Below are 11,625 nucleotides of genomic sequence, written 5' to 3' on the forward strand. Positions count from 1 at the left end.
TGGTTGATCAAGCGTGAGCGGCGTTTGAATATGAATGATGGACTTGCTTTGATGAGAATGAGAAAAAGTAGTACGGTACTAGAGAGTTAATTGGAGAGTTGAGGATAGAGACGAGGAGCTGAATGGCGATAGGTTTGTGGCTCAGAACATGGACAACATAAAGTATGTCCTAAGATTATAGAACAATCTGTGTTTAACAGATTTCGCATTCCATATGCGAGGTATTGGGGAGGCACAGCTATCAGGCGCAGTAGCCAGTGATTCTCAAGTATTGTTCTACTGGGTTTGAGCGTGTTATACAAGAAATGAACACATAAATATCTCAGATTTGAATTTTTCCGAGTCTCTCATGAACGGTTACAAGATACAACAAGAACACTATAGCCTATTGAGAATGGTCATGTCCATGAATATGCTCATCAGACCGTCGGCTCAATTCCCGCTTCCCAACCCAGCCCGTCCCATTAGCCCTCAGTAACTCCGTAACCTGTCCCATATCAACGCCAAGAACCTTCTCAATGTACTTTGGCAACTCGGTATTATCCCAGTTACCAGCCATGTCACCCTTGATGGTCCGTCCATTCTCGCCAGCACCGTAGCCGTACAGCGTGATATCGGAAGCGGTATGACCACCCGTAGACCAGTGCACACCCGCACGACTAGCCAATAAATTCCCCAGCTCCGAGCTCAGCGAGCCAGCGGCGAGGAGGGTATTCACCTCAGCATCTGTAGCATCAGCAAGCCCATACTCGGGCAAAATCTCACCCACCAGAAAGGCCTTCTTATCAGACCAAGTGTACGCGTCCCAAACATCCATCAAAAACTCAGTCGAGGCGTTGACCTTGACGAGGGGAAGCGGGTTGAAGCCGTTGAGCGTCAGACCGCCACACTCGTGATCGGCGGCCGACATGAGCAGGGTGTCTGGGTGTTCGTCGATCCACGCGCGGACGAAGCCCATGACCTCGTTGTAGTGGATTGTGTCGAAGAGGTGGGCGGCCGGGTCGTTGGCGTGGCCTGCGTGGTCGATGCGCGAGGCTTCGATCATGAGAAAGTAACCCTCTTCTCTGCAGTGGGTGTCGCGGTGGAGGGAGTTGAGGGCCGTTTCGACCATTTCTAGGAGGGAGGGTTCTTGTGAGGGTTGGCGGGAGCGGTCGATCTCGTACATCATTTGACCTGGCGGTTTGTCATCATCTATGTTGTCTTCACTGTGAGGGTAGAAGTGTTGAAGTACCATCATTAAAGAGACCAATGTAAGGAAGGCGAATGTCGCCGAGACCCTTGTCGAGGGCGTCAAAGGCCGACCGGTTCTGCATCACATGGTAACCGTTCTCCTGAGCGAAGCCAAAGAGATCAACCTCATCCTTCCGGCAGGAGGTCAAGTCGGACGCGGGCTTGAAGTAGCACCGGCCGCCTCCGAGGAGAATATCGGCGACGGGGCCGAGTGGATGCCCGTAGCCGATCTCATGCTCCGCGATCTTGGCATACGAGTTGCGATCGGCAACGTGAGCCGCGTAGCCTGGCTGCCTGTGAGTGGCGTACATTGAATATGGGGTTACATATGACAAGGCTATTTTGGCGGTCGGCTACTTACACGCGGGAGTAGCGTGGTTGATGGTGCTGGTGACGACCAGACCCGTCTTCATGCCTGCGAGTTTGGCGGCCTCGAGGATGGAACCGACGGGTTCGCCAGCGGGGTTGACGCCGATGGCTGATGTGTGTGTTAGAACAGGGCTGTCGAATTCTCACGAGAGGCGCGCACCGTTATTGTAAGACTTCACACCGCAAGCAAAGGCGGTTCCAGAGGCGGCGGAGTCCGTGATGAGATTATCGCTGGAGAGAGTGCGAACGTTGCCGAGGACCTTCCAAGATTATGAGTCTGAATAACATAAGTGTTGAAGTATTTCTTAACGCACCATCTTATCAGCCGCAAGCTGGAAGCTCACAGGTGCTTTGGGATTCTGGCCATTTTGCAGCAATGAGACATAGTCCCTTGCCATTGTCTGAGAAGCGGGACCGTATCCATCCGGAACAATGTAGATGAAGTTCTTGACATTGGGGAGCGACAGGACGGACTGCACCAAGGCGGCGAAGACCACGGCTGAGGAGCGCATCTTGGAAGGCACTTCTGCGATGGATAGAGATCTTTGGGAAGGTCGTCAAGGTTGTAGCCATCGGTTTTACTCTTATAAGTATCCGTCTTCCATTTTCTTGGGCGCGCGTTGTAGTATCTCATGTCGTGTTTTATGCCGCCTGCAGCCGTCGCTGCGGCGTACACATTTGGCATGAAGGATCACATTCAATAGTGTCTCGCTAACTCTAGCATCGGGATCGCAATTTCTCGCTGCCAATATTAAAAGGACATTTAAAGAATCTGGAAACATGAGAGATGTTTCACTGGCTTGAAGCGTATCTGGATGATTAACACGAATGGTTCCGTCACCTGGCGCACTTTTTTGCAGCGTTCCTGGGGGCCAAGACGCTTTAGTGCCCGGGGTACGGCTTGGCGGTTGGAATGTGATCTCCGCTTGTCCCAATAGATGCTTCGGGATGCGCAACGTGCTGCCCGTGGCAAAAGTAGGGAAGCATATTCCAACGACTGCGAAGTTCAAACCCCCGGTCTTTGCCTTGGCTTTGGAGACGAGAGGGGAAGGTGGCACGGCATTGGCAGCCCACGTGCTTTGGATAATCATACTTCGATAAGACTTTGAGCAGCTGCAATTACCATCTGCTTGGATGATGGAATGAAGAACATATTCCTTCCGCTTCACTACGAAAAACCTTGGAGTAAAGCTATGAGACAAGGCAGGTTGAGGGAGACGGTGGAAATGAGACATATGCACTATTGTAAACAGAGCCTCTTGTGAAACGTATTTCAGCCCGACTTTGCCAAGCCACAGTAGCTGTTGAATGAAAATTTGTTTGATAGCCAGGATAAGATGTAGGGCACCATTCCCTACATGTGACGAGTATCCTCAATAATCACGAGGGAGACGACGGCGCGGTTGGCTATTATGCTCAGAACAAGAGCTCAGTCGCCAGGGTAGTGACGACAGACGATAGTCTCACGATGACGCGGAGTGTCAAGATGCAACGTCCAGAAGGGACTCTGGCTGTGACTGGACCTCATGTGGTGTCAGTCTAGGACTCAGGACTGTGATGGCATGAGACTCGGCCGAAACAAGCCACAAGGCAGGAGGTGTTTGTGGCTGATCTGCTGAAGTGTCAAGAAGATTGACAGCATGACGTCAGAACTGAAGAGAGTCTACGAAGTACGTTCATGAGAAGGCTTGGAGGACTAACGAAGTGTGAGAAGCAACCAACTTATGAATGAAATCGAGTGAGTGACTTGCAGTGAGGAGAGTGAGTGAGAGTGAGAGGAAGACGTTTTATTAGACTGAGGCGACGAATGAAGCTTGGGCCAGGCGTGCACCGTTAAGTCTCCACAGTGCTCCAGGTGGTGTAAGCGCCGCCCCAATGATTGGCTGCTATCGCACGGGAAGAGTACAGGGATCCCCCAAACTGCCAATAATAGCTTCCCGCGCGTCTGCAGTCGACCTCTCCAGAAACAAAGACGCAGACACAAAACCACAAGACACCAAGAACCAAGAAACCCCTTCTCATTTCAAAATTAGTCTATAGTGGCCGGTTTCTCTCACCAGAGACCTCGTATAGACGTTGTTTTTCTTGGTGTGAGGCGCTTAACCAAACCATTTCTGCCCGTCCACCTACCGCTACTGCTACGGTGCGTGGGTGCTACGGTCTACCCAGTCTCGCGGCAATGGGCACCTCGACCCCGGCAACCTTGCGAGGGACTCCATGAACTAAGGTCTAGGTAATCGGTCTTCTGCTTGGCCACAAATCTAACATCCGATCACTCCCCGGCTAGCGAAGTGGGAAAGAAATGCAAGGCATTGGACGACGTCGTCCCCAAGCTACTGGGCCCTCATCTAAGCTGGGGCTCCATTTTCCAACTTTGGCCAGACCCAGCAGACTAAAAGCGTTTCGAATGCCTTCACAGCCCGGCGTGTTGAATGGGCCACGACAAGGTTGAGAGTTCTAGACCCTTGGACCACTTCTTGTTCTTGTCCTGCCATCAGGTCCAGTCATACAAGATGGAGCCTGCATCCTCGCGTGCTTCGTGTCTGACGAGTTGTCGAGCACACACCGTCCGTCATACCATCGTTATTTCTTTGCCTGTCCGCAGTGGGTTTCGAGTCATATTGACTTCTTTCTCTCCCTTGCTCCCCTTTCACTCTCTCTTCTCTTCCGTCTTTTCTCGTGTTTTGTTTCTGCGTTCCTTTCTCCACGTTGCCATTCCTTGTTCTTTGTTGCCTTTTCCTACTCTGTTCCCAGTCTTCTGTTGATCGCAGCCTTTGTGTGCCTAGACGCCAGATCTGTACCCGCTTTCTTTCAACTATCTTTGGGTTTGCCTGCGAGCGAGGCAATTCGGTATTGAGACCGAATTCTTATTCATAATATTCTTCATATCCTGTGGAGAAAGAGCGAGTCCAAGTCGATATCCCTACACAACAGCATCGTCACTGCAGAACACCACAATGCTCCCTAGTCTACGTATAGCAGATGTCGTGCTGCTCCTCCTGATCACTCAGACCACGCAGGCCGGCCCATTAAGACGTGGTGAGAGGTAAGTAAACCTCATATCGAGACCCAATTTACTTACACTAACACATGTCGCAGTTTCCGGAGGGAGTGGAACACAACGTACACTCAAAGCATTGCTGCTTCATTAAATAGTCTTTCACCCTCATCGTACGGCCCCGCTACCACTCTTGTCTCTCAGAAGCATCACTTACACCAACTTAGAGAATTAAGCAGCTCTGTTGCCCCGCCGGTGACACAGCAAGACCAAGATGGGACCACACCGACCCCAATCTTCGTCACCCTCGACGGCTCGTCAACGAGATCCCCGGCCGCAACGACACAGCCCGTGGACCAGAGTCCTTCTACATCACCGACCGAGTCTACCGTACAGACCCAGACGATACCGACTACCACGTCGGCAGTCTTTCTGCCTCCCATGGACAGCACGATCTCCTTGCCGCCCCAACTTACTTCCGGCTTCAAGAACGTGTCGTCCGTAGTACCTGAAAACACAGCCTCAGCTTCAGCTATTGTTTCCCAGAGCCTGACAGTCACTCCCCATCTCGGAGTATCTCCTAGTGCCTCCTCTTCCGCTTCACCGGGTACACCGCTGCAGTCATCCCTCTCTTTTTCGTTCCCCATTCCTGGAGGGGAGACCTCGGCAGCAGAGTCTACAACCATAGCCATGGCAACTCCTTCGTCTCTCGCTTCCACAACAGCCACCGCAGCATCAACAACTGTTCCAATCCCCCAAACCTCACCAAATACCCCTTCCTCCCTCCCCACAACACCAGCCTCCTCCTCAACCCCTTCATCAACACTCCAACCCCAAGTCACAGGAACACCAAACAACCAAGTCCCCACAATCCGCACCTCCACCCCAGCCGCGACAGCAACCATCTCCCCGGCTGTGGCAGCCAACAACCTCGCCTCCGCAAAGACATTCAACACCCTCTTCGCCTCTCTGACGGAGCAATCCGCCTGCACGGCCGGCCAAATCGCCTGCGTCAAAGGCAATGTCGGCATCTGTGGGGCCAACGGGGCGTTCGCGATACAGAGCTGCGGGTCCGGGACCTCGTGCTTCGCGTTGCCGATGACGACGACGGAGGGAGTTATTGTCGGGTGTTACGATCCCCAGGTTGCGAGCCAGGTCCTGGGCACGCCGGTTTCTGCGTCTGCGTCTGTGCCTGGTTCGGTGGCTACGACTACGACTGCGGTACCAGCGCCGCCGCCGGCCTCTTCTGACCTCGGGTATGAGAGCACTGTCACGATCACGCCTACCGTCATCGCAACGTACACCATTTCGGTGACCGCACCGGGTGCTCCTGGAACGACGACGTCCGCAGCTCAAGCCCCAGGCTTCACGACAACAGTGTTTGTCACCCAGACCATGGGCCCAGCTCCTGCGCCCTCATCGACAGCAGCAGAAGGACAAGACCCATCCACAACCTCGACTTCCATCCGCAAAACGCGCACCTCAACAGTGGAAGAAGAGACCTCAAAGACTGCCCACTCCAGCACAGCCAAATCTACTCCCGTCGAGTCATCAACAGCAGAACCCACCACGACGAAGACAGCGAGCTCAACAACAACAACCAAAGCAAGCACCCCCGTAACATTAACGGGGACGTTCACCGACACCCTCATCGTGAACCCCATCCCGACGGACGCGCCCTCCGCCGCCGCAGACGTGCCGAGCCCAATCACGACGCCGAAACCCCTTTCCATGCCGGCCATTGGTGCTCAGCAGGGTGTGTCCGTCTTGACAGTGTTTGTGACTGTTACTGAGAAAGAGAAGGAGACTGTCACCGTGACTGTGACTAGGACTTAAAGCTGAGGGACGTGGGGAGGAGCTAGGAGTCAATACATTTGTGCCATCAAATTTACATACCTAATCTTGGGCAGAGGAACATAGCGTTGTTTCTGTTTCGTTTTCTAGCACTTTGATAATTCACAAAATAGAAAGAATACTTCATCGTAATCAGTGTCTCTGTTGATTGGTCACTAATTAATCATCCTGTGAAGCTCAAAATCGCATCCCCTTCGCTATGCGCTTTTGTCTATCTCTCCAGTGACTCCAAGTGTTGATTCCTACTCATCCAGGATTCAAGGCAAAATGTCCGAAAGCTTTGCGCTCTGTCGCCCAAAGATGCAAATGTATCGCAAACCACCTACTCCAATACCGGTCCAAAATCACTATGCCTAGTCAATCTCAATGATCTCAATGTCCGAGGTCACCAACGACGTCGTCGCTTCGGCCTGGACTTCATCCTCCACCTCGACTGTGCTTCTGCTACCGCTTGATGTCTGTGTCCGGCTCGACTTTGTCATCTTCGACGTGAATCGCTCAACCAGAAGTGTGCTTCCTAGAGGACGCTTCGCAGGGACGGCGCGACTCGACGATGACGCTGGTGATGCAGAATCGGAGATGCTCGTGCGCGATTCTGCCAGAGGCGGCGTGTCCATCATCTGCACATCATCGGAGACGTCCTGTGCGATGTGGACTTTTGGTGCGACTTCATCTCCATCGATCAGAGACCCCAACCATGCCTGGCGAAAGGACAGACCCAAGGCTAATGACACCCCCCTAGCCACACTGTTCCCAACGACTTTCCATTGGTCTTTGGGTGCCCCAAGGAGGACTTCGTGGTCTCGGAAGCCTTGCGCACGCCGGGCTTCCATGATCGTCAAAACGCGATCCTGTTCCCAATGCATGATGAATCCGACGCGGGCATCCGTAGGTGCGGGAGTAGTCGTAATCGTAGGCATGACCTTGCCTGGTAAAGCTCGTCCCCAAGAGTTAGATATAAGCTCATTAACCCTCTCACCTTTCTCCGGGAAGAGGCTCCTCTCGGCCACGGTCATGACTCCCTTTCCTTTGTTCCAAGTCTTGCGGAAATTCATTCCGTATGGGTGCATTGGGATAACACCCATCTGTGTGCGTAATCTTTTAGTGACACCGACGGCGACTCTGTGGTCCGGAAAGCTGATACAGCAGTCTGCCTTTCCATCCATGATGTCAGGCAAATCAGCCGTCGCCTCTCGTGCACTGACAAACTTGAACGGGGTGGGCATTGCCAGTCGGTCGACCATTGACTTCCCGTTGGGAATCCATCCCAATCCTCGACTGCGGATCTTAGCCGTATAATGGGAGTGAGAGTGGAGAGGCATCTCGGGAAGAGCCAGACCAGGCGCAGCAAAGCATAAGAAAACTCGACTGCGGCTTTGTGGTGATCCATAATTCCAGGCATCTAACAAGAAGACCTCAGCCTGGTATCCGAGCCCGACGAGGGCGCAAATCAACTGGCTGAACACATCCTCGCCTCGGCGCCCCTTCGGCTGGAGGATCTCCATGACGTTCTCAAGCAGGCCATAGCGAGGTCGGTACGTGTCAACGAATGAAGCAAATGCTGCCACTAATGACTGGTTTTTGCGTTGCTCAGGAGTGGCCTTGTCAATGGTCAAGCGTGAGAAGCCAGGGCATGGACTCCCACCCGAAATGAAGTCAACCATTCCGATCTCAGGTACCCTTTCACTAAATTTCCCCTGCAGGGCAAGTCGTTGGAGGTCGTCAATCGATCCAGCGAAAGGATGTACGACATTGGTAGCATTGGCCATGTAAGTATGGATGGCCTTAATGTTGATGTCGTTGGCCCAGTTCATCTCTATCGCCCCGCCTTCTTCAAGACCGCGACCGAAATTTCCACCTCCACAGAAGAGATCGAAGCCACGAAGCTTGTAGAACTGCTTTCTGGGATCAAATCCCTGCCTGAGCGGTATGGGAGCATCCTCAATGGAGATCATAACACCATCCCGCCATCGCTGCGTTATGAAGAATGCATTACCCACCCCGTTACGATCATATGGTGGTGGTATCTTTTCGTCGGGGCGGAAGACTCGGACGAGACATCTTCCGTGGATTTTTTCCTGTCCAAGAGTAAACTCTTCGTCAGTGTAGACAATTTCGTTGGGTGAAACATTCATGTCGGGCTGCAGGCGATGTCTGCGCTCCAGGCGGCGAAACGTTACTTCGCCTTCGGCGTTGGGGAGAGCTACCAACTCGCAGGGCTCGACTGTAGCGTCGTTACCTGGCTCTGGGCTCACCAACAGAGTGTCTCCTGCTAGATAAGGAAATCCTGGTCTTGCTTGGCGGTGAGGGCATCGCAGGTGTTGCTCTCTGAATGTGATCCATTTTCTCTCTTCGTGGAGGTACGTCTGGCGACAAAAGAACTCTGCGTCGGTTCCAGACGAGCCTCCCCAGTCTACTTTGTGGACGGCTAATACCTCATCCTCCTTGATCTTTCCGACGGCAGCGTCACCGCAGGTACAGTGGTCGGAAAGGAAAAGTTCGTTGTTCCACGGATATCTCATAGTGCCGCAGAGTGTATGCGTCGGCGTGTAGATCCAAATGACATCGAAGCTCTTCTGCCGTGAATTGTGGACATCGTGGACTTTTTGGACGAGTCCAAACCAGCAGTCGACATCATTAAAGCCAGAAGCGGCTTCTCGAACCCAGTAGTCTTCATTGTCGTCTCTATGCGTGGAAATCACATCTCCGACTCGTACTTCCTGTCCGGTCTTCTCAACTGTGTCCTTGGCTGCTGTGTGAACTCTTGTAGCCTCCTCCAAGCCCAGGCCTCGAATGACGCCCCTTCGGAGCTTTCCCACCCTTGCGGTCGGACTAGTTGCCTCCATCATCGGTCCACAGGGTAGATGATGGAAGAGGTCGTTAACGTAAGGGGTTACTACTGTTCTGGGTATGTCAGCGGGCTGGCACGTTTTTGGAGGCTTTGGTGTTGGCGACGGTGAAGTTCGTGGCGTGTCAGCGTCGCTTCCACCGGTCTTGAGCATCTTCTCCTGGCTATCGGTGAATGCAGTGAAGTCGCGAATCTCTCTCCAGAGATAGATAGTTGTAGCTCGGTGTCCAAGGACTCCGTAGGCTTCCTTATAGATGAACTGGACATTTGGTACAATTGCTGTGCAGAAGTCCTCTCCGGAGTATTGCCTCCGCCATTTGGAGAAAGCATTCGAATGACCATGCGTATCTGCAAGCCATCGTGAGAAGTCAGATCGAAAGTCCCGGAATGTGACACGACGGCTTTGGTCTATAGCAGCGGAGAGATAGTCCACCACGTGCTTAGCCAGATCTGCAACCCAAGTAAACCCGGCATAGTAGCGTCGGTACTCGGGAGCTGGGCTTCCAAGCCGATAATACACATCTGGACCTTCTCCTTTGGCGATGGCAACGTTGTATTTGGAGCGTATCCAGATTTCAGAGCCGACTGTGGCCTCGGATGCTCCGTAGTTGCCGATAGGCAATTCGTTGAATGGAATTTGCCGAACAAAGAATTGCCTCTCTCCCACAGACAAGACACCGTCGACATACATCTGAGTGCAAGCGGTCTGAATACTCAGATGTTGCAGGGGACGCATCTCGCAGGGATACCGTTTCTCCTCGTAAAGCTTCATGTTACCACCCGGTACCGTAGCGTCAATGTACACGGCGAAGTCATCGATCTCGAACTCAATGAAGTTTTGATCTCCATTGTCGCTGTTCTGCTGTATCTCTTGGAGCAAAGACCGAACCGCTACCCATTCTCGTTCGCTAGGCCGCTGCTCTTCGCCTTGGTAAAGACTCGCCGGCCTGGTAAGAGTGCTGGAAGGAATATCGACTGATATGTTCCGCCGAGGTGTGCTAGTTATCGCAGGTAGAATAGTGCCTATTTTTTTGCCATCTTCGTCATACACCGGCTGCTCCTGTAACGGGGCTTCTGGTACCGCGTCGACCAGCATCGGCGATCCAGGGATAGGTGGTGAGGACAATTCATCATCGACGAAGGGTGGCGGTGCTAATGCTCCCAGACCTTGAAAAGGCACGCGATCCTCAAAGTCAGGTATTTCGTTGTTGTCGTAAGCATTGAAGAAAGGGTCCACAAGTAGATCCAAGTCATCCTCCCAATTGTGAGGGAGACCGCCATCAAAATCCCCCATTTCCTCTTCCTCTTCCTCTTCCTCTTGAGGAAGCGTTAGTGAGATGAGCCAACATGATATTGAAAGACAAAGAAAACATACCAATAAGCGGAGGAGGCATGGTCGATGTAGGTACGGCCCGAGTGTCGCACACGCATCAAATCCCTGCCTGGTGGGTGCTTTGTTTGCTGAACAACCGTGTAAGGTTTGAGGCTCAGCTGTATGTTGCAATCAGGATTGATTGAGGCCTTGCGGGAAGGAGTGGTCAAAGTGAGGTCGGTGAAGTACCTAGTCGCGTGTCTAAGCGAGGGAGGCGCGGTCGTTAATTGTGATGTCTTTTCTGAAAGGTAATGATCAAGTATTGGGCACCTCGGTGAAGTAGGAAAAGGGTCCAGCGAAGAATCTCGAATTGCCCGATTTGAGTGAGTGAGAGACAGGTGTGAAGGTGGGTTGGTATAGTATGGATTTAGGCGATGGCAAGGTAGGGTGGGTACGCTGGCAGAAGGCAAACCACGACGAGCAATGGAAGGCGAGGTATCTTTTGCGAGGTCTTTCCTTCCTCAGAAGAAAGTACTAGACGGCGTAGATACCTAAGGTAGGAGAGAAATGTTCAATAATGAGAAGAGAGTACTAAGTATCTCAGTCTCGCCAAAGGAGTACCGAAGAGGGCAAGAAAGCGGAAGAGCTCATCTACATTGGGATTTGAGCTTGGCATCCAGAACGATTGCTTACTTTCAGCCATTCTACAACAGCTGTCAGCGAATCTAATTGGGTAAGCGCGATCCACAATTAGTACCATGCCGCTGCCCGTTCCTGCAGCGGCAAGCGCAGGGTTTTCCGGAACCTCGAAAGTCACTTGCACAATACCGTGGTATACTACCTGTGTATTGAGCGTACTAAGTTCGGGCACTGCCTAAGGCGACCGCGCCTTGAATGAAACATTGTAGCATTAGGTAATATATATTGCCTTTTTTGTTGGTATAAGAAACATGCAGAAGTATTTCAGGGTTTTATCCCATGAGGTGTTCTTTGGTGATACCAACTTGTCCCAAG

General features: G+C 52.4%; 3 protein-coding genes across 3 annotated transcripts; 1 reads left to right on the top strand and 2 right to left on the bottom strand.

Moving 5' to 3' along the window:
• Window positions 1-385: 385 nt before the first annotated feature.
• Window positions 386-2,111, bottom strand: CCOS01_07667 (alkaline phosphatase; the record flags this gene model as incomplete). The annotated part of the gene is made up of 5 exons (XM_060455830.1): window positions 386-1,173; window positions 1,232-1,516; window positions 1,592-1,708; window positions 1,760-1,859; window positions 1,914-2,111. 5 exons carry the CDS (start codon window positions 2,109-2,111, stop codon window positions 386-388), a joined length of 1,488 nt encoding a protein of 495 aa, XP_060313722.1.
• Window positions 2,112-4,556: 2,445 nt separating this feature from the next.
• Window positions 4,557-6,433, top strand: CCOS01_07668 (uncharacterized protein; the record flags this gene model as incomplete). Its single annotated transcript, XM_060455831.1, has 2 exons — window positions 4,557-4,645; window positions 4,699-6,433. The coding sequence occupies 2 exons, from the start codon at window positions 4,557-4,559 to the stop codon at window positions 6,431-6,433; spliced, it is 1,824 nt and encodes a 607-aa protein (XP_060313723.1).
• A 371-nt stretch (window positions 6,434-6,804) lies between these two features.
• Window positions 6,805-10,693, bottom strand: CCOS01_07669 (cytosine-specific methyltransferase; the record flags this gene model as incomplete). The annotated part of the gene is made up of 2 exons (XM_060455832.1): window positions 6,805-10,616; window positions 10,675-10,693. 2 exons carry the CDS (start codon window positions 10,691-10,693, stop codon window positions 6,805-6,807), a joined length of 3,831 nt encoding a protein of 1,276 aa, XP_060313724.1.
• Window positions 10,694-11,625: the final 932 nt, after the last annotated feature.

Source organism: Colletotrichum costaricense (assembly GCF_030867565.1).
Source record: "Colletotrichum costaricense strain IMI 309622 chromosome Unknown Scaffold_7.1, whole genome shotgun sequence".
NCBI lineage: Eukaryota > Fungi > Ascomycota > Sordariomycetes > Glomerellales > Glomerellaceae > Colletotrichum > Colletotrichum costaricense.